The sequence below is a fragment of the Pogoniulus pusillus genome, chromosome 2 (assembly GCF_015220805.1).
Source record: "Pogoniulus pusillus isolate bPogPus1 chromosome 2, bPogPus1.pri, whole genome shotgun sequence".
NCBI classification, from domain to species: Eukaryota; Metazoa; Chordata; class Aves; order Piciformes; family Lybiidae; genus Pogoniulus; species Pogoniulus pusillus.
In genome coordinates this window covers 36,719,593-36,745,120 of record NC_087265.1, presented here as the reverse complement: position 1 = coordinate 36,745,120, position 25,528 = coordinate 36,719,593, and the positions used below count along the sequence as shown (strand labels likewise).

Below are 25,528 nucleotides of genomic sequence, written 5' to 3'. Positions count from 1 at the left end.
TCATTTTTATATTTGACAGTTGGGCAAATTGTGTTGACTTGGTGTCATGTAGTTACATTCCAAAAATCATTTGAGCATGGTGCATATTGGGACTGAGGTTTATAGTCCTAGCTCTCTGACTCACACAATTCCTCTCTAGCCAGTAGCTGCTTCTCATCAGTGAAAGGGCATCTGAAGTGAATAAAAGTGTACTTAGTGGTTACTGGTTTTAATTTTTTGTTGCTTCAGGATATAATTTTCTTCTCTTAGTTCTGCAGTTGTATTTCTTGTTGTTCAGACCATCATAATAGATGACTGTATGGGACTAGTCTGGCATTTGAGAAAACATTTGTACTGCTGGCACCTTTGCTGGCAATTGAACTGGTACTGTTAGTGCTACAGTGGAAGCTATTCCTAGCAAGTGGCCTCCACTTTATGATTTAACCAAAGGCTTTGACACCCTTGAAATCAGCCTCTGGTTATCTTTATCAGCTTGTCTCTGTTTCCTTTTCATATTTTATTTTTCATACTGACTTTTTAACACTACTGGTACAAAGAATAGAAGATGACCAGAAATGACAGGAAACGAATTAATTGTCCTAGAGTTATATGGAGAATGAGTGAAATAAAATTCAGTGTGATGCATGAGATCTTTTCTGCTCATGTACTTATTTTAGGTCTCCTTGTCCTAGTTTTACTTCTGTAGGGTGACAGTATGAATATTTCAGACAAGAACTTGATTTTATCTAATTTTCTGATTCTAACTTGCTTTTGAAAAAATAAATAACCAAACCAAACACACACCCCCAACAAATGCAACTCTACAAAATTACAGGTGAAACACACAATAAAAAAAGATCTTGTCCTTCCCTAGCTGTGGATGCTTGATTGGTATTCTTGTAGACAGTTTAATCTAGGAAAAGTATTGGGATCAACTTATACCAGAGGGAAAAAAAGCAAACCTTTGTGGAGTGAAAGTGTATACAAAGGGAGTTAGTGCAGAATAAGTTACTGCTTTTTCAATTCTCACCCTTACTTTTGTTACACCAACTTCTCTCTGCAGACAAGAAAAGGATAATTTCTTAAGGATGAAACTCAATTTTCAGAGAGGAATGGGATTTAACAGCACAACTCTCATTACAGTTTGTGAGCTGCATGTAAAGATGTTGAGAGTTTCATGGCTTACGTTTTTAATGCAGCTGTGTTTAAAATAAAAGTATTTTTAAGTAGTCTGCTGCAGCATCAGCTTTGTATCGTGTAGAACTATACTAAATAGAGCCTTCTATTCAGGCATATTCCTGGATATCATGAAAAATAACATTTTATAGCCAGATCATGTGACAAAATGTCAGCTGAATGCATTGTTGCTTATAAGGCCACTCCTTGAAGAGGACTATTTTTTGAAATATGAAACTATATGCATTGCCTCTGCCCTCTTTTCACCTGCATTTTCATCCTTGTTTTCTCCAACAGAAAGGAGAGCCAAACTGCAGTATTCTTTCTCCAGAAACCACAGAGCAGCTGACCTTTGAGATCCCTCTGAACGATTCTGGCTCTGCTGGACTTGGTGTGAGCTTAAAAGGCAATAAATCTCGAGAGACTGGAGCTGATCTTGGGATTTTCATCAAATCCATTATTCACGGAGGTGCTGCCTTTAAGGTATGGAAGAAACACATCAGACAATGACTACATTAGAATTCTGACATTTCTATGTTGAGTTCTGCTGATAAGTATTCCAGGAACTAATACCTTTTAGGCACTTATTCCTTTAGGTGAACTGCGAATGTACTCATGGTTTGTCCCAAGATTCTGGTGTGGTGTGTGATAGGGTTTGCCATAAGGGAAAATGAATTGATGGGAAACTTGTGTTGTGGAAGCAAAGAATTAATGTGGCCAAGTCAGGAATATATAGAAAAATGGAGTTATTTTATTTTCCCAAAAACCCGCCCCCAAAACTATATACAGAAATTAATCTAGTTTTAATTAGCAGATTCAGTTGATTGAGAAGATCTACAAGGGTACCATAGGTAAATTTGACTATTTTGGAAATCAGAAGCTGGAAAAGGCTAAGCTATTAGATACAGCATACCCCACTATTAATCAGGCTGAGACATAATGTTTACTCAAGGTGAGTCAGGCTGGCTCAAAGGAAGGGCGGTCCAGATGCTTGTCCCCTCGCTCTCTTTCAGAGGCCATCCAAGGATCGTTAAGGACTATTTAGCCTGCATAAAGGGTGCTAATGGTGGAAATAGTCCAAAGCAGAGACGGCCCTGCCCCTCAGGAGCTTGTCCTTCAGAGCACCAGGGGACTCTTTCTTGCAGAATCTATCCAGGTGGGGGGAGAACTCTAAGGCGGGAACCCCAAAGCGGGAAGTCCCCCAATATTTATACTCTCCCTAGACAAAGAGCAGAGTTACCACTGCCTAGGCGCGAAGACCACAGCAATCTCCAGCCCGATTCCAGCGTGGGCACTGCACGGGGCACCCCTCGTGCTGGAAGGGCTCCTTGCTCACCCCCTTCACACCTTTTCCTCTCCCATTCAAACCACAGAGGAGGAGGAATTTTGGGGTATACAGGACTCCAGGACACCTTGGTGGGCATTTGCACGCTGCAGGATATGGGGAAGGGGAAGAAGAAAAAGGGCATGCAAGTGTGAGGAAAGGCTGCCTTAGCTTTGCCACAGTCTGTCGGGGTCTGGAGGCTGGCGAGAGGCGAGATCGGGGCACTGCTGACTCGAGACAGCAGCTTCTGTGCATCACTACGCTTTCATTAGGGTAGTGCAGTGTCTTATCTAGTGCTCAGAGGAGGTGTATCCAGCCAGCCTGGGGCTGGCACAAGTGGACAGTACCGATTGGCCCAAAGCCACGTGCAGGGTGCAGATAGGTTACCCTTATCAAAACAGCCCGTGGTTCCACCCCAGGGGGCTGGCAGGGTCAGCCCCCTGGAGCTGTGTCCACCCCAGGGGCCGGCAGATTCCAGCCCCCAGCAGGTGTGCGTGGGTTGCTCAGTCCACAGCCTGGCTTCCTTGGAGCCTGCTAGACTCCAAGGACATCTCCCATCACAAGGTCTCATGTTTACAGCTCATGCCCCGCTGCGGGAGAAATTCTCCCACAGCAGTCCACAGAAGTGCATGAGCGAGCCAGTACACTGCTAGGCTCAGTGACAGAGAAGTTGGGTACCTGCGTTTACTGTCTTTCTACACTGCTTCTGGTCCTCTCGAAATGATGCACACAGTTAAAAAACCATCAAAAGGCAAATTTCTTTACCATATGTAGTAACTGACAGTTCTGTGAGATTAGGGATTATGTGCTTAATTTATGATAGCTCATTGTTTTCTCTGTATTTTTAAATTCCAAATACGTTTACCATTGCATTAAATGTGCAGCTTGGCTGACATCAATTACGTGGAAGTTACCAGTTGTTCGTGAGGTGGACTGAATTGATAATGTCAAACTGGTAAATGACAGTATTGTGAATTGTTCTGCACCCTCTGAGGGCTATACAAGGACTGAATTCTGGTTTTGTGATTAAAAAGTGTATGAATCGATTTTCAGTCGTTAGGAAATCTTTTGACTTCATGTTTTTCCTTGAATGAGACTTGAGAAAGGTAACTCTTAAAATTAGAAACTAAAATCTTAATCTTTCTGTATATTTAACTCTTGTCGATCCATCGTCTTTTTTTTTCTCCTCTGTTATGTCAGCAAATCCTTGCAGTTCTCTTTTCTGTAAAAATACCTTTTAATTTAGTGTATGTAAACTCCTCTACTGACATCAGCCTGCTGAGCAAGGCACTCCACAACATAAAAACTTTCATGATTATCTATTTACAACAGCTGGTAAATAGCAATAATCAAAGACTTCACTTTGATGTGAACGTTTGATACTTCTCCACTTCTATTATTCACCTGTCCTGGATCCACAATTATTTCAGAGCTTAGATCTTCTCACATATAAGTGATCCTGGTATATATAGTTTCCAACACCGACTGTGGTTAACTCAGGACTAAATGACAACTGAGTTAGCTTGTCTACTTGGTGTATATCAGAAATGAGCTAAAGCACAACTGGCCAGATTAGGGGTGGATAAACTCAATTTATGTGCATGTCTGCTGCACAGCACAGCTCATTTTACGGTGAAAATGTGACTGCCCTCCTTGGTATTCTCAGTTCTGTGTTCCCTGAGTGATTGTCCACACCAGTTCAGTGACTGTACGTTGCCATAAATGAACTCATTCCTTTAAATAGCAAAGCTTGTGTAGCCACATTGAAGCATTAGTGGCCTGCTACCTGAGTTATCATATCATAGACAAATAAGAGACTAGTGTAGCTCCATATGTTTATCGCTCCCTATTCTCCCATCATTGCTCATTCCAGAGCAGTTAATTTTAGCTTGAGAGTACTGCAGACTAATAAAGCATGGCTGCTGCTCTCACACCTATGTAAATGAGTAGCTGGCATAGATGGTCCCCATGACTGGAGGATTATTTTGTTGTCTGATAATCTCTGGTCCTGTGACCTATTCTCTTTTCTAACTTGTTATAACCTGTAACTCTTTCTAGTAATCTAGTAATAGATCTGAGTATAGGCTTCAGAGCAGATGAGATAGTAGCTGAGGCTCCAGCTTCAAACAGGACCTCCCAGAGAATCTTTCCTCTATGTGTTATACAAGTACTCAGACAATGCAGTGTTTTTGGCAGTGTCTTAGGAGCTGCAATTTACTGTTGGATATGCACATGGAGAACTGCTGCTTTCTCCTGTCTAATGACCTTTGTAATAGAACAAAACATAATCAGTGGGTATTAACAGCTGATAAAATTTCTTGTATCAAGTTAAAAAGTGTGTATGTATTTGTGCATAAATATTTAAAGATATCCTTATTTTAATTGTTGTCTTGAATAAAAAACCTTTCTTTCCAGCTGGTAGCTGTCCAGAGCGTTTGCCCATGATGTTCATTGCAACTCTCTGAAATGGAGCATTATGGATTCAGGCACATGCACTTAGAGTGTGCAGAGTTTTCTGGGGAAACTAGCACAGGAGGAAATCATAATGCTCACTGGCATGAGAATTCCCTGTCGCTATTCCTTGCTTCCTCATTTAGGGTTTAAAATTTGTTTTCATTTTGTGCTACCCTGCTAATGTAAGAGGGAGCTTTATCCCCTGTCTGTACAGTCACCACTTCTCTTCAAAACAAGTCATTTGATGCATTGAAGTTTGACACATGTGTTTCACTGCTGAATTCAATGCTCAATCCTTTTAAGGCCATATAAAGGTTTTGATATATTAGAGTTACTTTCACTAGTGTGTCTTCTAGAATGAACCTATGAGATGCAGACAGTTTTGGTTGGCTACTGTTATCCCTTACTGGTCTAAACCAAAGTTCTGAAGAGAGATCAACAGTTTATAGGGTTGGGGTTTTGTTGTTGTTCTGTTTGGTTGGTTTGTTGTTGTTTTCAAACATTAACACATTAATCTAGCTCTGATGCATTAGTAGCACTGCAACATACAGTACGGGAGTTGTGAAAGAGAAAATAAGGGGAAATTGAAGTCTTTAACTCCATAGATCTATGATTTTCTAAAGCTAAAGGCTAAAGATTTTAGAAAGTACTCATGCATCTTGCGTCATATATGCTACAGTAAAGACCCAGTTAGACCTATTGCTACTGTAGCTTGTGCTACAAAACCAAAGTGAAAACGCCTCAATGTTCTTAGTTGCTGTTGTACCACTGTATCCTGCAGAAATAAACCCAGTTACTTTTTGCTGATTGAACCATTATGTCCCTTCTTAAGCTCCTTTTTTACTAATTTTTGAAGTGTCCCATTTTTTATCATCCCTAAGACAAAGAGGTTGCTTGAACACTTTATATTCCTAATTATGCAGAGTGTTTCATGTGAAGAAAACTATCATTTGACTGAGTTTAAAGGCACCATCTTTCCCCATAATTTTAGGGATTTCAGCCTTGTTCATCTCAAGATATCTTGGCTTTTCATTTGTGGTGCATTCTTGTTGATCAAGTACTTGCTGTCTACTGCAGCTGAAATGCAGCAGGGTCATTATTAGAAATAATGAAGTTTTTTCTATGTGTGCATTTCTTCAAATCCATTACGGCATAGCATGAACCTCCTTGGTGCTTCTGAGTGCTGCTGCAGTAAGCATTGCTTGTTTTGTGCAGTGGGTGGGGAAATTGGATGATTCCAACAAATGCCATCAAGGAATTCCATCTAAGAGAAGTTTCATTGGGGTGATAAGGGAAATAACTCTGTGTGCTTTGATTGGAAACATAAAATGATGAACAACATGCCATTATATCTCCCTGCCCTACTGCAAAAAGTATGAGAGTCTCAAGACTGAATATGGCAACCATGTAGTGGAAAGTTCTACCCCTTACTGTGAGCTTCCATTAAAAAAAAACAATTAAAAATTGAATGAACAAGGGAGCAGTGACTTCACCCTTTATTAGAATAGCTCACTTGCACATTCAGAGATGGCATTTGAAAACTGTTTTGCTTAAATGCCAAATGTTGTTTTTCTACTTGGAAGCCACAAAGAAACCTACCTTTCAGAGATGAAAGAAGAAGCATGTAAAAACAACATTTAGCTTGTTTTGAGCCAAGCAGATTGTCTTGCAGTTCAGGCTTTTAAACCAGGCCATAGCACTAGTGATGTGAAAATCTGTATTTGCAAGCTGGTTAGACTTTTGGGACACTTTTTTTCAGTCTTTAAAATAACAAAATGTTTTTCTGTGAAATAACTTCTACCTGAGCATATGTGAAAGGCAGTGTTCAGTTGTTTTCCAGCCTACCTTGTACAGGTAACTAAGCAAATGTAGTTGATCAGCATTGATAAAACACATCAACCTTTTTCCTCCCGTCATAGTCAAAGCTGTTTATTTCAAGTTGAATTTTGTGTTTAAGTGGAGCATGTAACAAAGTGGGGGGAAAGGGAGATGCATCAGAAGAAATTATTTAAGAACTGAGAATATTAAAACACAAAATCATAGACTTGTTTGAGTTGGAAGGGACCTTAAAGATCATCTAGTTCAATAGCTCCTGCCATGGGCAGGGACATCTGCTAGATCAGATTGCCATCCAACCTGGCTTTGAGCACTTCCAAGGTTGGAGCCTCCACAACTTCTTTGGGCAGCCTGTTCCAAAGCCTCACTACCCTCATTTAGACCCTTGTCTAAATCTATCTTCCTGCAGTTTGAAGTCATTACCCTTCATCCAGTCACTGCCTGGAATCATAGAATGGCATGCCTTTGTAAAAGGCAATTTCCAGCTATCTTGTAGCCCTCCTTCTAATACTGGAAGACTGCTTTAAGGTCTCTCCAAAGTCTTCTCTTCTGCAGGCTGAACAACTTCCAACTCTCCCAACTTATCTTCACAGGAGAGGTGCTCCAGCTCTCCTTAGTTTATCTTCATGGCTCTCCTCCAGAGCTGCTCTAACAGTTCCTTTTCCTTCTTGTGCTGGTGATGCATAATTAAATACAAAGTCTCATACAAAGTTATTACAAGGCAAACTAAAAACCAAGCCAGTTCAGAGCTGTCTGAGGCTGCAGTAATTCATATAAAATATCATTGTGCTCAAGATGGTTGCATGGTCAACAGAAGTAGTCACAACAAGATGTATTTGCCATTGCATTTGTATATACTTTAGTTAGAAGCTTTAACAGATATTTATACATGGTGTTTAGCCACAAAAATGGGGGGGAGGGGAAGTAATCTGAGAACCTGTGGGACCATAAGAAGAGAACATGAGGACCTGTAAAAAATTTGAAGTCATGCAGAAACTCACAAAACCCAAACTCCTGTTGCCATGAATGGCTCCATTTCAGCAAATTTTGATAGAACACAGAGGAATTGCAACATGTGCAAATAATAAAACTCTCTGTTCAACAATGTTAACTCTTCTCTCCCTATACTTTAGTATGTGTGAGGGAATCGTTTTGTATGTAGAGAAAGAGTGGAGTGAACCTAATGCTTTTGGCTCTATGTGAATTTATGTCAGCATGAAATCAGCAAGGAGCAGGACAGCTTTCAGTATCTTTTCCAAATGGCATTGCTGTTTTCTACCCACCATTTCTATAGCCTTCTAAGAACAGTTGTATTTCTTTTCATTTTCTTTCAGTGACTCATTGCCAAATTTTGCTTTTCCATCATCTTGTCCCTTCTAATTTATTTTGGATTCTGATATATGAGGTTCTTCAGCTCTGTGGCTATTCATACTCTGCAGTGTTAACGATGATACCTACTTCCAACAAAAATAACACTTAAGAAAGCTGGATTTGTCTCAGCTACTGTGAATCACTTGAGCACAAATGACTTAAACTTGGCAGCAAGAGCAGAATAGTTAATTGAACATTTTAGTGACACACACAAAAGAATATATATATTTTGGGTTACTCAGATACATGAAATATGTAAACAGTTCAGATGAGTGCTTTATGAAGAGTATGTAATGAGCTTATGAAACAATCAGATTCATTTTAACCAAACAATGTATTTCTGTGCAAGCTGCTTCTCTATTCTTTCTTCTCTACCCTTCTATATTGGATGTCTTCAGTTTCCTACTCATTCTCTTTCTCCTTTGAGGTTTGACGCTAGCCTGATAATTGTGATCTTGACAAGCTTCAAAAGAAACTCTTTTGCTTAATTAAATAGATCTTATTTTCTTGTTAAAGAGACACAAGTCCATGCTATGTATTTTTTATGAAAAGAAATAAATCACAGATAATAACGACAACAGCAACAGGAGTCCTAAATAACAAAACAGCAGCGCTCACTATTTTTTACACCTACAAATGTCATTTAACCTTGCCAATGAAACTGAACTACTTTTTCAAAGCATAGGCTACTTGATGTGGCTCAACCCTGATTTTCTTATTGGCAGAGGGTTTGGATGTTAAACTACACGGACAGCATAAATTAAAGTAAGGATGCTTAGGTCTGAATGACCGTTCTAAACTGAGAGCACTACCCCATATGGTAGCATGGTAATTTTGATAAGACTATAATACAGCATTTTTGGAGCTGTTTCTTACCAGACCCTATAAGTGGATAATAATGCGTGGGAAATAGGTTGAGTTACTCCTTAGTGATTGCACTGCAGATGCTAACAGCTTTATGGTGTGGGTTCTTCTAACTAACCCAAGGCACCTTTTCCAATTTTGTACATGCCAGGAAAACAGCAGCATGTGCATGCACTTCTTTGTTTGTAATTGCCCTATGAACTCTTCCCAAAACATAGTAAATGAAAAAAAAAATCAATTAATGAACATAGTTTGGTTTTTTAAAGATCTGTCACAATGCAGTCTCTTATTTTTTACATTGTAGAAAGCAATGTCTGCTTGTCTGCATCTTACTTTCCTGTACACAGCACCTCTATCTAATAATTCTTGATTAAAATAACCCAAGGTTGTTTCTGTTTTCTGCCTGTAGGATGGCCGTTTGCGAGTCAATGATCAGCTTGTTGCAGTAAATGGGGAGTCACTTCTGGGCAAGTCAAACCATGAAGCCATGGAAACACTGAGGCGCTCTATGTCCATGGAGGGGAACATTCGTGGGAGGATCCAGCTGGTAGTTCTCCGGAGGCTAGAGGTGCAGACAGAGGTGAAGCAGTAAATGCATTTATTAGATAAATCTCTTTCCAATCCCAGTGATTTTGTATAACAGAGATGATGGCTAAAGTCTTGGTCACAGAGAGCTCCTCTTAGTCAAATGAATTCTTGACTTCCCGGGGTAAGGATTCATGCAGCATTTCTAGCTGTTATCTCCTGGTCTTGCTGCTCCTGTTGAGATCAGCTGAGAAGTTGCCTCTTATTACACTTTGGCAAGTATTAGAACAAAAGTAAAGGCAGCTCCAAAAAGGATTAATTTAGGATTAATGTGTTGATTAGTTTTGACTATCTGCCACCTCCTCAAGGCAGGGATACAAATGTTTTGAATTCTTCTGATTTGATTTGCTGTCATGATTAAAGGCTTTAATATCTTATTGTGACTTTTATTTTACTTCAGTCTTGGTTTTTTATTTCAATAGTATGTCAATTAAGGTTTTTTTTTTTCATGTTTGTTTTTCTGGTTCTGTCCTGTTCCCCACCTTTTGTCATCTTCATACTTTTGACTTTCAAGGCATTAATATTTTGACTTTCCCTGGTCAACGCTTCGTAATGGGTTTCTGAGTTGTTTAACATAAAGCTTGTTTAAATAAGGTAACAAAATAAGAGAGGAATTCCATTTTAATGGTCATGTCTTCTATGCCTCATATAAATTGAGGTTTGCCAGTCACCTCTTACTTTGAAAAAGATTGGGTTTATGATCTCTCTTGCTCCCTCTCTTGCATGAATTCATGCAGAGCTGCAGGCTCTTTCTTCATCTTTACATAGATAATATGTGTGTACGTACATATGCGTACTGGTCTTACTGCTTGAGTAACAACTTCTCAGCATCTGTACAGTTCTGTAAAATAAAAACACACAGAAGTGGATTTGTGGTATAAAAGATTGTAATAAATCCCATTATAGAATTCCGAGACATTATTTCAACCTTCTTGTGTTAATAAGCATTGCGGGCACATGTAAAAATGTTAAGGAAAAGCATGTTTGTGGGTGTGTTTGCATATAATATCAGAGAGGTTTCTTTTAGTATTGAATCATAGAATCAACCAGGTTGGAAGAGACCTCCAAGATCATCCAGTCCAACCTAGCACCCAGCCCTGTCCAATCAACTAGACCATGGCACTAAGTGCCTCATCCAGGCTTTTCTTGAACACCTCCAGGGACAGTGCCTCCACCACCTCCCTGGGCAGCCCATTCCAATGCCAATCACTCTCTCTGTCAAGAACTTCCTCCTAACATCCAGCCTATACTTCCCCTGGCACAACTTGAGACTGTGTCCCCTTGTTCTGTTGCTGGTTGCCTGGCAGAAGAGAGCAACCTCCACCTGGCTACAACCTCCCTTCAGGTAGTTGTAGACAGCAGTGAGGTCCCCTCTGAGCCTCCTCTTCTCCAGGCTAAACACCCCCAGCTCCCTCAGCCTCTCCTCATAGGGTTTGTGTTCCAGGCCCCTCACCAGCTTCATTGCCCTTCTCTGGACACGTTCCAGCACCTCAACATCTCTCTTGAATTGAGTGGCCTAGGACTGGACACAGGACTCAAGGTGTGGCCTGACCAGTGCTGAGTACAGGGGCAGAATAACTTCCCTTGTCCTACTGGCCACACTGTTCCTGATACAGGCCAGGATGCCATTGGCTGTCGTGGCTATCTGGGCACACTGCTGGCTCATCTTCAGCCTACTACCTAGCAGTACTCCGAGGTCCCTTTCTGCCTGCCTGCTCTCCAGCCACTCTGTCCCCAGCCTGTAGTGCTGCTTGGGGTTGTTGTGGCCAAAGTGCAGAACCCTGCACTTGGCCTTGTTAAATCTCATCCCATTGGTCTCTGCCCACCCATCCAGCCTGTCCAGGTCCCTCTACAGAGCTCTCCTACCTTCCAACAGTTCAACACCTGCTCCTAGTTTGGTGTCATCTGTAAACTTACTGATGCTGGATTCAATCCCCTCATCCAGATCAACAATAAAGATGTTGACTAACTAACTCTTGCTGTTCTATAATTAACTCTTTATATTTTTCTGCTCATTTTCTATTTGATTTACTGCTATCATTGAATGATTGAGAAATAGATTTAGGGCTATATCGATTTCCAAACATTTATGCTCTAACTGTTGGGAGAACACTTTGCCTCACTGATCTCAACTGTGCCAGGAAAAGATCAGAAATATTAATTAGGAATTCTGCAATATATGAGAAGAAAACACATCTTTGCTTTCCTTTTGTATGTGACATAGCATTATGTTGTAGGGAAGAATTACAAGGTATGTGCTGTATTTATTTTACAAACATATGACTTAAGAAAGACAACTCACCTTCAAATGAATCTCATTTCCACAAGTTTTCTCCATTTAACAAAAGCAAAAAAGAAAATAATAGAAACTTCTACTCCATTGTCATTGACTTAGCAAAAAATGGAGGCTGCTTTTTATAGTTCAGTGTATGGTTTTGTGTGTTATCCATATGAGCAAAAGAGGTAAATAATCTTGACTCATGCCCTGTGAAGAATGCATAATGAAGCCTTGATTGAATCAAATTCATTTTAGACAGGAATTAATTTTTATACAATAGTCTTTAGGTTCGATTGTAATTCCATTTGAGTCTGGAGACCAGAGCAGAAATGGGCTGTTACCCATTCTTTCCTTCCCCCAAAACAGCTTCCTGAGTATTGCTTCTCAGCTTGGTAGAAGGGGAATATGTTTAGAAATGCATTATTGTTTTTATTGGTCAGGACACTAATGGAGGTCTTCCATGACAGCTATGTTTTATAAACTAGATACTCTGATTAGTCTGGTTACTGATGAGTTGTTGGGATATTGATTGTGTCATTTATCAAAGAGCTAGAAAAGTAGATTTGTTGTTGCTCTTAATTCAAGGCTCCCTATCCCACTGGGTACAAGTCTCCAAGGTAGTAGCAGTTTGAATGTTGCAAGGCTTAATTTAGCTGGCAGTATCCATGAGAAAGCATTAAATGTGGACACTGCAGTGTAAGGAATCTTATATAAACTAAAGAATTTCCAGTAATGAGAACATAATAGTGAGTGTCTGTGGTTTGTGTGTTTCAGTACAGAGGTTCAAAACAGCCTTTTCAAATGGCTCATGCTGCTCTGATGAGAAAAGAGCGTTGCATGTGTTTGTTGCCTGTCCACCAGGACACTTGCAGCTATATTGTCACCAAAAGCATCCTAGCATGGATTTGCTTTGTGAGGTGCATTCTTTGCTGGTTTATCATTACTTTTTAATAGTTATTATTCTATAATTATTCTTGTTTTGCTTTTATTATTATTTTATTGTTGAAAAAGTATTGTTCATCTTGAAAGGCAGGTTGCAAGATGGTCCTTTCTTACACATTGGTTTGCTTGCAGGTACTTGCCAATGCGCTGAACCCCTTGCATTGTTTCACAAAGAAATTCTGTGACTCAGATACATGCATTTCTTCTGGAGATGTGACTATGAAGGAATGATACAGTTAGTGTAACACTTGCTGGCATAATGAACGTGCACTTTAAAAATAGAAGCCAGTTGGAACCTTCTTAAAAAAAAAACAAAAAACAAAACAGATATAAAATCACAGAAACTATAAAGGTTATTTTGAAAACTAGCCATAATTTCCCCTGTGTGGGTTTTCTGTTTTCCCTGAATAACAAGTGCAGAAACATCTTTCTGGGTCTGTCCCAGATTTAGAAACTGTGATTTTTTCCCCCCCCCCCCCTTTTTTTTTTTTTCTTTTAAGCAACTGCTCAGGAGAATAAATTAGGCGATATGGTGTGTATGGTGGCTGGGAAATGTCTCAAAAGAAAAGCTGACTAGAGGTGTGACAGGAGTTTGTTTAGCTGCTAGCCAGAAGACCTGTGTTTGGGAGTTTGGTGTAACTCCTTACTTGCAAAACTGCTCTAGTGTGTGATCGTCAGAACATATGCACTCAGTCTCCGAGAGAAGGGAACCAGCTGGCTGGCAGAAAAATACCATTGGCATTGCCCGTGTTCTTGTGTTGACAGTGTCACAAGCTGCCCTCCCAGATGGAGAATTTGAATGAAGCCAGTTGTGGGTCATAGGAAAAAAAAAACCAGTCTTCATTTTTGTGCATCATTCTTAATGATTGTCATTGCTTTGCATATTTTCTTATTTCATGGTCAGCAAAGCCAGTCGTTTTGAGGATACATTTCAAGTTTCTCTTTGGAAAGGAAGCAATATACAGAGAACACAGTACATTACGCTTTATTTGTTCACTCTGTAGTGGCTAATCTTCTGCATTTAGTTGTTTCATTGCAATGTATGGTTCTGTTTTTTCCATAGGATCGCTCAGACCAGCGACTCTTTCAAAAATCAGCATTTGAAGGGAGCCATAACTTTGCAGCTGCTTCCCGACGTGATGGTGCTGCTCTTCAGCAGTTCCTAACGTGCAATCCTCAAGAAAGAATAAAAGGTAGTCTCTAGATATCTTCTTTTCTTTGCTGAAAGTAAGTGCAGTGGGGTTTTGGTTTTCAAAATCCACAGCCACTAAGAAAAGCAGTTAATTAGAGTAAGTGCACACTCTGTTACTTTGAGGCTTGAAGATCCAGCGAGGGTGGGAGAGCTGACTCAGAAGTTGCGAATTAGATTCCTGGCACAAATTCCACTTTAAGTAACAGTTTCTAGCTCGCTGCCCCAACACGTAAGGTTGGATAAAAAACAAATGATGAGTGCAAAATATATGTTGTCAAAATGTTTATTTTCTATATACCCTTAATTAGTGCAATGCAATTGCATTGAATTCTTAGATTATATCCCAGGTTATTATAAGCTAAATGAGTTTATACAAAAGCAGGATATTCATAAAGTACATTTGCTTGTTTGAGACTTAAAATTTGCTTGAAGGTTATAAACATTCCTTTCATTTATGGACTGGAATTATATTAGTGAACTCATGTAAAAAAATGAGATAGACATGTACATTATACAAGAAGCCCTACATGTGTGAGCATATGCAAGCATCTAAGTAGCAGATTTTTAGGCCACTTACTTTACTGTCTTTGTTCATTTCTGACTGCATACTGTACTACCTGTTCAATTTATGCCTGAGCAAGGTACTAGTTACTTGAAATGTGTAAGTATTAGAGATGGTCTTGACCTCTTTATTCTTTTAAGTATGCTCTTATTCTTCAAGCCAAGAACATACTTAAATACCCTCCAGGAGGGGGGGAAAAAATATTTTCTTTGATGATGTTGAATTATGCATGATTTTTCCCACTTCCCTTGACAACTGTGGAATCTGGGTGACCTGCAAAAATAATTTCATGGGCTGCTGGGATGACTGTGTGAAGTACTTTTAATCAAAACCAAAAAGCTTGTGTCACTAAAGCACAAGAGAAACTCTCTTGTAATTTAGGGGTAAATAATTTGTGTTTCAATATTTTGGCAATGTGACCCCAGGGAAAGGATTAGATGTAGACTTCAGAATTGTAAGTATTCAGTGATCAGATCATTTTGTTTAGATCTGCCTTATATTTCCCTTTTCTTGAATTCATGCTGATTACCACAGTGTCACAGTATCACCAAGGTTGGAGGAGACCTCATAGATCATCAAGTCCAACCCTTTACCACAGAGCTCAAGGTTAGACCATGGCACCAAGTGCCACGTCCAATACTGCATTGAACAGCTCCAGGGACGGCGACTCCACCACCTCCCCGGGCAGCCCATTCCAGTGTCCAATGACTCTCTCAGTGAAGAACTTTCTCCTCACCTGGAGCCTAAATTTCCACTGGTGTAGCTTGAGGCTGTGTCCTCTCATTCTGGTGCTGGCCACCTGATAGAAGAGAGCAACCTCCTCCTGGCTGCAACCACCCTTCAGGTAGTTGTATACAGCAATAAGGTCACCCCTGAGCCTCCTCTTTTCCAGCTAAACAATCCCAGCTCCCTCAGCCTCTCCCCAAAGGGCTTGTGTTCAAGGATTATGTAGTTATATGAGAGAAAGAGTCATCCTTAGAGCTAGTCTGCCCTATAGAGTTAGTTGTTACCAAAGGATCAGAAAATAGGAAATGCTTTTAAACATACCCTTAAAAAACATATAACCCACTGCTCCAGAGCCACTGAGTCAGGTAAATGGCAACGGGTAACTTGTCGCTTAAAGTTCAGAACAAAATATGTGGAAGAGCTGTACTTTCAGATAAGGATTCTCCCAACTGCAGTCAAAAATCCAAATGACTACTTTGCTGCCCTTTCATAAAATCATTTTCAACAGACATCTTTTTACTAAAAGAATGATGATAAGAAAGCATTCTAGCAAAAAACCCTGGTGGCCTTGGAACCAAATGCATGTCTGATATGGATAGGATGCTCTGGAGTGCTGCTGTGAGGGCTGTTGTCAAGGAGCATTTAGCATGGCTGGGGACTCACAGGCATGGACTGGGAGTAATTTGGAAATGGAGTCAGTGGCCACCAGATGACAAAGACGTTTCTAACACTAGAAATAGCATATTGCAATTTCTGTTGAATATTTGATGTTTAATAAGTAAATATAAGTGATCTTAATGGCACTTTGAGCAGCAGGGTGCCTGAAGTAGGGCTCTGATCTGAAGTGTTCTCGGTGAGAGGTGCTTTTGGGCTTACTGTAGTACTGCATGCTGTAGAACTCTCTAGTTTTGAAGTCATAGTATGAGTCATTGTTCAGCTAATTACTCATTCTGCTTTCCATATGAGCTTGTTTTTTATTTACCAGAATTAGTTTGGAATGTTGTTTTTTTTTTAACGTTGTTCCTTACAAAGTTTTGTCCTCAGTCTTCCAAGGCATCTGTAAAGGGATAACAACATGCCTGTGCACAACCCTCATTTAATTCAGTTATGAACTTTAGATTGTCTGTCTTGAAGGATGTGAGTCACAGACATGGTGAGCTTCTTGTGAGTGGCAGGAATGCTCCTGTGTACATTTATGCAGTGTACTACCCACATCTTGTACGTGGAAGTACAGTTGGTACATTTTTACAGAGAATAACTAAAGATAGAAGAGCTTTTTAACATCACACAGGATCTAGTCTAAGAATTTAATGTCAGGAGCTGCATTGCATTTAATAAAATGTCACTTTCTCAATTAATGTTTTCTAACAAGCTATTTGCAGTATCATTCACTGCTCCTACCAATAAAAGTCTTATAGAAGCTCAGCAAAAATACACTGAAGCTTGGCCTGCTAATATTGCTGTCTGGTTTGAGAGTCTTTTTTATTATACATGAGAAAGAAAAACTAATGTCTGGGGAAAAGTAGTTATAGCCAAGACATTACATTTTGTCTTGCCTCTGGATATTTAAATAAAGAGGGGGGGGGGGGTGCTGATCCAATATTGAAATGCTGATGTTTGTTCTATTTTTGCATGAATAATACTTGCTGCCTTCAGGTCCTCACTTCGTTTGCTGCCAAGCTGTTGCACAGTTTCAGTGTTTTTTAGAACAACCTCATTGAGAATTGATACTTCAGTGCCAGCAGCTTTGCATTTCTGGTGTTGAAAGATTACTGGAATGTGTTTCATTAGAGGTTCTTATATATTTCTTATAATCCCACATTATAAATGGTTATGGGGGAAATGCTGTCATCTGTCTGGTTAAGTAGTAGGAATAATCATAAACTCTACTACCGTAGACTGCCAAGTCTTCAAGGTTGTAAAGCATCTCTGTTTTCATGCATGTGGTAATGTCAAGATAGAAAATTAAGATGTGAAATTTTAAATTAGTTTCTAAATTTTGCTTTAAACATGGCATGTATCTTTTAGACAGATTCAATTATTTTCTCTCTTAAACTGTTTAATATCTGAAAATTCAGTACAATTTATTTAGTGGCTTAGCTGTTTCCTCTATCTTTCTAGATCCGTTAAAATAATTTCCTGAGGTCTTGAACACAGAGTCAGTGACTGCCTCTTAGGTTAAATTCTTTTGCTACTGCTCCTGCTTTGCTAGGAGCTATAGCACCTTGTGATCATTCCTGATTCGCTCAGGAATCATAGAATCACAGAATCATAGAATCAACCAGGTTGGAAGAGACCTCCAAGATCATCCAGTCCAACCTAGCACCCAGCCCTATCCAATCAACTAGACCATGGCACTAAGTGCCTCATCCAGTCTTTTCTTGAAGTCCCCCAGGGACGGTGCCTCCACCACCTCCCTGGGCAGCCCATTCCAATGGGAAATCACTCTCTCTGTGAAGAACTTCTTCCTAATATCCAGCCTATACCTACCCTGGCACAACTTGAGACTGTGTCCCCTTGTTCTGTTGCTGGTTGCCTGGCAGAAGAGGCCACCCCCCACCTGGCTACAATGCCCCTTCAGGTAGTTGTAGACTCTTTGTACCATTTGTGTGTCTATGGTGACCCATTACCAAACAGTTCTCGTGATATGACTTACCAATTGCTGCAAATCAGAGTTCATATAACTACCTGATATGCTCAGTCTCTTGCTATGGCTATCACAGCCTGCTGAAAGAGGATAAGGCACAGAGTATGATGTGATTATTTTAGTTATTTTTTTTATTCCTACTTTGGGTAGTCAGTGGTTTCGTGACTTCCTAAATCAGAGGTTATGTCTTGACTGCTGTAGCACTGATACCTCTCTACTTTTTAGTTCATTTCATAATATTTTTCAAAATTTGGGTTTCCAAAACATCCCAATGGCAGTAACTTCCATGATTTCATTGCACAGGAAAAAAAGTGCTACCTCGTGTTTGTCCTAGGCGTGCTACTCGATAGTGAACTGAGTGCCTTCTACTTGCCCTGCATAAGACAGTCAGTGAGAGCTTCCTTTTCACCTTCTGCATAGCTTTTACAATTTCATATAGAATCATAGAATAGTTTAGGTTGGAAAGGACCTCAACGATGGTGGGGGTTGGTCTCTTCTCCCAGACAACCAGCAACAGAACAAGGGGACACAGTCTCAAGTTGTGCCGGGGGAGGTCTAGGCTGGATGTTAGGAGGAAGTTCTTCCCAGAGAGAGTGATTGGCATTGGAATGGGCTGCCCAGGGAGGTGGTGGAGTCACCATCCCTGGAGGTGTTCAAGAAAAGACTGGATGAGGCACTTGGTGCCATGGTCTAGTTGACTGGATAGGGCTGGGTGCTAGGTTGGACTGGATGATCTTGGAGGTCTCTTCCAATCTGGTTGATTCTATGATTCTCTGATCTAGTTCCAACCCCTCGCCATAGGCAGGGACACCTCCCACTAGAACAGGTCACTCAAGGCCTCATCCAGCCTGGCCTTGAACACCTCCAGGGAGGGAGCATCCACAACCTCCCTGGGCAACCTGTTCCAGTGTCTCACCACCCTGACTGTAAGGAACTTCTTCCTAACATCTAGTCTGAATCTGCCTTCTTCCAGTTTAAACCCACTACCCCTCTTCTATCCCCTTTTACTGTTTCTTCCTTTAAACCCAGCAAACCCTAGTCTGTGTTCCTTGTAGGAATGCTTCTACATGCATCCAACTACCATTACCAGCTTTTTTCAGTATGTTCATGAATTATAATACATCCTTTTTCAGATTGAAAGAATGAAACCTTAGATGCTATTTAAAAAACAGACACATCATTAACCCTGAGTTCTAGATGTTTTTTAGACTTTTCTTAAGACTCTGAATGTCTGTTTGATTTAGATTTCACTTAGCATATATTCAAAGAACAATCCAGTGGACTTCTGCTGTGTTGTTCCAGAGTGGGAATCATTCAAGTAATACCCTTTATGTGTGTGTCAAGAGTTTCCCATATTCCCATGTGGATCACTTTGCAGTCACTGACCGAGAATTTTGCCCACGTTTCTCACTTATTCTCTGTCAGTCTCTTTCCAGAGCTTCTTAGTGTGCTTATTTTTGTTAGTTCTGAGTGTTTTTATGAGAATTTCTTTCAGTCTTCTGACTAATTTTTGAAATAACTTAGTTATATTGGACAGTCACCCTTTGTTCTAAGTTCTCTTTACTGTGTGTACTTGCCACTTACTCTACATCTCTGCTTCCTGTCCTTAAATTGCAACCTGAAGCTCTTCACAGAGAGAGTGATTTGCCATTGGAATGGGTTGCTCAGGGAGGTGGTGGAGTCACTGTCTCTGGAGGTGTTCAAGAAAAGACTGGAAGAGGCATTTAGTGCCATGGTCTAGTTGACTGGCTAGGGCTGGGTGCTAGGTTGGACTGAATGATCTTGGAGGTCTCTTCCAACCTGGTTGATTCTGTGGTTCTAAGAAGTAACATCATTGTAGTGCAAGAAGGCAGTGTGCATGCCTGTTAAGTAGTGTACCCATTTTCTGTGTCAGACTGGCAGGTCTCGTTAGCACTTTTATAAGAGCATGTTCACCTGCACCTTGTTCAGATGACATGCTCACTTCTTTTGAGAGAGAGGGTATGAGCTGTTTTTTATCCTCCTGATCTTTATGAGGCTACTCATCCAACTAGAGGTATTCTAGGATTCTTGAGCTATTGGTGTGAGTTTATTGGGGTTTTTTTGTCTGTTTGCATCCTTTTAGGGATCTATGTCCTGCCTTTATTTAATACTCTATTGCTCTGTGCCTTGATTCCCTTCTTGTAATCCCTTCTCTCTCAAATTAGATTAGTACCGCCATGAAAGATTGTGCAAAGAGGCTAGCAGCATTCAATGCAACAGAAAAGGTCACAGGAAGCTGTGGTATGTCAGTATTGTTAAACAGCTTCCCTGCCATGAAAATCCAGGAATTATTAAACATCTGTGCTTCATGTTAAGTTTTGGAGGGATGAAGACATGTTCTGTATTGAAAAATGTAGGGACTTCTTATGAGATTACACCTCTAGATCGAAAGGTGAATTTACAGGACAATAACAAACTGGCCTATAGCAATCACAGCAGTTGTATTAATTACTGCAGGTATGCATGTAAGTGTTGTTGCTTAGCAAACAAACCACTGAATGGTTTAATTGAGTAGTTCATGTGTTTGTGCAGAATAATTTTCTAGGGTGAGCTGAATGCCTGCTGCAAAGATAAAGTAATTGTTGTAATGGCAGGAAAATGAAGGCTGTGATTTGGAAATGCTCCTCATGCCATGCAATAACAGAAATCATTCTTAATCTGAACTTTTTGCTGTGAATGTGGTTGTCTCTTGTACATAAAGGGAGGTAAATGCTCCTCATCAAAGGGAATGAAAGTATAAAACCTATAATTCATTAGGATGCTGCTATGTAGAAGTGCAAATCCACTCAGATGGAGTAAAGCAATTTGTGCCTTGCTCAACTTCACTGAAAGCACAAAGTTTCCCTATATTTATCTTTAATTATGCATATGCAAATCTGAAAATCAGCTCTTCAGGAAATCCCAAGGGCTATATTTTCTGCTTGGTGTGATTTTAATTCTAGTTTAGTTAGTTTAGGGATTTGAATAATTTGTGATTCACTTCAACATTGCTTGAGGCCTTCCAGTCCAGTCGTTGATGAGTGAACTGGTGTAATATGCTTGTTTCCACAGCTTATTTAATGTCTTGAACATTTTTGTTTCAGAGTTGCCGGTGTCCGATCGTGGCAATACTGAAAATGAAACTCCTCCACCTCTCCCACCACATCCCAGCGAAGATCTGCTGGATGGAGATTATACTCACAGGTTGGACTTCAGACATTCTTAACAATTATTGCTCATTAGTGGTTGTGATAATAGTTCTAACTGGCTTGAACTGTTGGTTTTGTAAGAATTTGTACCGTTGTTTTTAGCCACCTGGATCATCCTTTGTTATAAACTGAGAATGTTGTTTTAGCATTTAGGGCATTGTTCATTTCAGTTGTTCACAAGCTACAGTGTGCCTGCTGTCTGTGTTACATGGATCACAATTCCCAGTGTGTGTGCAGTAAAACAAAAAGAAGCCCAAAACATAATCCCAATTGAAAAAAAGAAGTATATGTAAAGCTATACTAATGGGTGCTACAGATAGATGCAGTGCCTGACGTGAAAAAAGCTGCCAACCAAAAACAACTGCTGCATCAGAGAATACTAATGGATAGAATCAGAGAATAAGAGAAGATATAAGATATTTTAAACACAAACTACACACAAAAACATGCAAAAACCAACCCAAAACAGAGGGGAAAAAACCACTAAAATCCAAGCCATAATACTTTGGAATTCTTCAGAGGGTTGTGGTGTTGACTGGATGAGGCACTTAGTGCCATGGTCTGGTTGATTGGATAGGGCGGGGTGATAGGTTGGACTGGATGATCTTGGAGGTCTCTTCCAACCTGGTTGATTCTATGATAAGACCTCTCCAAGTTTCAGCATCTGTAGAAATGTTGCAAGGCTGTAAACTAGCTTTATATTAACAGATGAAGTATAATTGAGCCAGGTATGTGGGGAGAATGTTTTCTCCTTTCTGTGCCATGTTGTAAATGCAGTGGTTAAATAGAACTAGCAAAATGAATGCATAAATAAATAAATTACGCATATTTAAAGAAAAGCAGGTACTGGTACATTCCTCTTTTAATCTGCTAAATAAAATATTGTTTAAAAGCAGTTACATTTATATTTTCATCTGTGCCTTTAAAAATGACTGAATGTGTTAATTATCAGAAAAGAAAAAGGATCAATAACTGATTTTAAAATGCATATCTTGGCTATAAGCAACTGGAAGAAGAAATGTGTATTTGTGCATGCTTTAATTAGTTCACTTCTGTCTGAACTAGTGTCTAAATACTTCACACGTTTGTTTGTGCTTTTTTCCCTGCAGCCCTATCATAAATTCAGTAGTGCATTTAACAGATCAGCACATCAACTTCAGATCTTTGACACCAGCCAAGCAGCCTGAATCAATTAATCTGAAAGCCTCGAAAAGCATGGATCTGGGTAAGAAGGGATGGGGTGACACAGGTCAGCTTCTTAGCCTTAGCCAATCTGCACCATCTCAGTTTCTTGCTTTTGTTTCTTAAACACAAACATCAGGGAGTAAGTTCTGTAGAGGAGCTACAGTGATGGGGACAATGATCAGCCTCCTATAGCATCTAATTGCAAGTACCTTTCTCATTGAAGCTGAAGAAAGAGGTTTGTTTTTTTTCCTCAAAGGCCATTCTGTCCATTGTATTGAAATCTCAGCTAAGGAAAAGAGGGAGTGTTTGTGAAAATGAGCAGGAAGAATTTACGCTACAAGTTTTGTATGTCTGAAAAATATGGCAAAACAGCAAGAACAAAAGTAGTTTTTGTGCAGAATATAAATGATTGCCAAACTGCACTGGACAAAGGCTAACCTTCCTAAGACAAGTTGTGTATTTCTTCATTGACAATGACAAACAGAGGCAATCGAAGCGTTGCAGTAGATCTTTATAAATGCTTGGAAGAGTGGTAAGGTTATGCTGCTCTACCCATCAATGCTATGCAGAAAATCCTGCAGGGTGGGTGAAGCAGAAAGTAAATGTTTCTTTCAATACTAGGGAAGTGTTTGTGGGTGGAAGATTGAAGTGTTATTGTAGTTGGAAGACCAAGTTATATTCTAATGAGAGTTCAAGGAAAAATGCACACATTTGCTAAGCTTTAAAGAAAACCAAATAAGCTTTTCTTCTTTTTAATTCTGCTTTGTGGCACTCATTCTTTGTTTTTTTTTCAAATGCAAATGTTAATGGAGTAACTTTGAGACCTAACATTAGGATATCTTTTATAGATTTGGAAGTTTTGTTGGATCAAATTTGGTGCATTAATTCCACTCATAGTTTCAAGGTGGCTTTTTGGCCGTGCTGATATTTTTAACTTGAAATGTTCTGGATTGATCTTGAGTTTTGCTTTGTTGATTTTTTATTGTCATCTTCATGTCATATTTGACCATAGCTTAAAATGCATGTACTCCTCTAATGGAGTTCAAAGAAAGTAAAAAAGTTATTCCTGCACAGTAAGAGTGGGTAAAAATTTATTTGGGTGAGTTCATAAGGCAGAATTTTAAAGCAACTGCATGACCAGAGCAGAAATGGATCCTTTTCCACTTCTGTTGCATTGTTTTGATGAAAAGTGATACATTACTTGCTAAGGAGTGGAAATCCTCCTCAACAAAGGAATGAATTTTACATACTTAAGCCAAACCTGTCTTGTATGTACTGCAGTAGAAGAAAATAATGTTCATCTTTACAGAGCCTTCTTTAGAAAGGTTTACTTTGAGCTCTCACAGAACTCACTATAAAGAATGCTCACAAGCAGCAGGGTAAAATCAGGCAATGGAAGTGCACCTGAAAGTGTATTCAGAACTATCAAGTAACTTGTACTCCTTGCTGTCATTGTCAGTGTTCATCTGTATTGGGAGGTTCAAATACATTTAAGTAATCCGCACTTGAACACAGAAGCAATGCTTTGAGAATGTCCATTAGTACTAAATCACAGTAATTAAAAAACTAAAATAAAATTGGGTGCAAAAATAAGATAAAACTTGAGTATGAAGATGTCTCTAGGATCTTTCCAAAACTGTTGCTTGTAGAAGGTAGCTGTTTAGAATACTCCTTATGCTACAAAATAAAAAGCTTCTAGTGCAAATAAAATTGCAGTAATTTGGAATACAAAACCATGCTTCCATTTAGAACATTCCTATAATAGGCACATCAAAATGCATTTTTGAGGAAGGAAAGTTATTCTTAGTTTGTTTTCATGTTTCACTCATTACTGAACTGCAGTCATTATCAGTTGTGACTTACTCCAGCATGCAGCTGTGTACACATTAATGATTGCAGTGTATTGTTTGCCTCAGAAAACCACCAAGCATGGGAACTGCTGCAGTCTTCACCTTGCAGACCCAGAACTGAGGTTATTCTTCAGAGCAAATCTTGCTCTGAAGACTTTCCATACATGTAGAAAAAGCTGAAGTTCACTTGCCCATGGGACAGGTGCAGTTTAGTTTATCAACTCGTGTTGCGTTTCAGCATTGTAAATTGGACAGCTGGGCAGGAGCAGAGGGCTTGAACTGCTGTCACTTGTTTTAGGCAGAACTTTATGCCCCATGTGCACATGCCTTGAGCCACATGAACTGACACAAGTATTAGCTGCTAAATTCACAAATGACACAAAACCAGAAGTGGCATCATTTGGAGATGATATATTTGAAGAGCTTAAGTTATTTGCAGTTTAGTTAATTTTTGCTTGAATCTACTTAAAAAAAAAGCATTGGCATGTGAGAGCTGTTGAGTTACTGTTGTAGAAATAATAATTAAAAAAAGGCAAGTAGAGCAGTATTGATAATTTGTTAGGTTTTAAAGGCATCAGCAGAACCTTGCATCATATGTACAGATGTCTTTGCACAATGTACAGAATCATAGAATCAACCAGGTTGGAAGAGACCTCCAAGATCATCCAGTCCAACCTAGCACCCAGCCCTATCCAATCAACCAGACCATGGCACTAAGTGCCTCATCCAGTGTTTTCTTGAACACCTCCAGGGACGGCAACTCTGCCACCATCCTGGGCAGCCCATTCCAATGGCAAATCACTCTTCTCTGGCAAGAACTTCCTCCTAACATCCAGCCTCTACTTGCCCTGGCACACCTTGAGGCTGTGTCCCCTTGTTCTGTTGCTGGTTGTCTGGGAGACAAGACCAACCCCACCTGGCTACAGCCTCCCTTTGGGTAGTTGTAGACAGCAATGAGGTCACCCCTGAGCCTCTTACTGCTTTAACATCTATAATTTGCACAGTGATCAAAGTCTTCTCAAAATTCACAGCTTCACCCAAAGTAATCAGGTACAGTTTAGTTCTGTATCAACTCCTGATGTTCTACCCTGCTGCTGTGTTGAGATAATGACAGTACTTTCTGGATCACTGGTAGAGTTCATATCCTGTACCTTATGGTAGATCTTTTTTTTTGCCTTGTCTAACATTGTTTTGAACTAATGATGATAAAAGAACATGGCTAACCCTTTCCTTCTGCTCATGCCGATACCTGACAAGTCCACTCAGTTGCAGAAGATTTTTGTTATAGATGATGGCAATTGAATATGTTTTAAAAAGCACCTAAATCTCTCTATATATATGTATATAG

General features: G+C 39.8%; 1 protein-coding gene across 4 annotated transcripts in view; it reads left to right on the top strand.

The window, feature by feature from the left end:
• The window catches only part of PARD3B (par-3 family cell polarity regulator beta), a 474,018-nt gene that overhangs the window by 239,299 nt on the left and 209,191 nt on the right, over positions 1-25,528 (top strand). For all 4 annotated transcript variants that reach the window (XM_064161234.1, XM_064161224.1, XM_064161216.1 and 1 more), the window contains exons 11-15: positions 1,453-1,638; positions 9,414-9,584; positions 13,873-14,002; positions 21,041-21,140; positions 22,255-22,370. In XM_064161234.1, the coding sequence (XP_064017304.1) occupies positions 1,453-1,638; positions 9,414-9,584; positions 13,873-14,002; positions 21,041-21,140; positions 22,255-22,370 (703 nt within the window). The remainder of the gene's footprint in view (positions 1-1,452; positions 1,639-9,413; positions 9,585-13,872; positions 14,003-21,040; positions 21,141-22,254; positions 22,371-25,528) is intronic.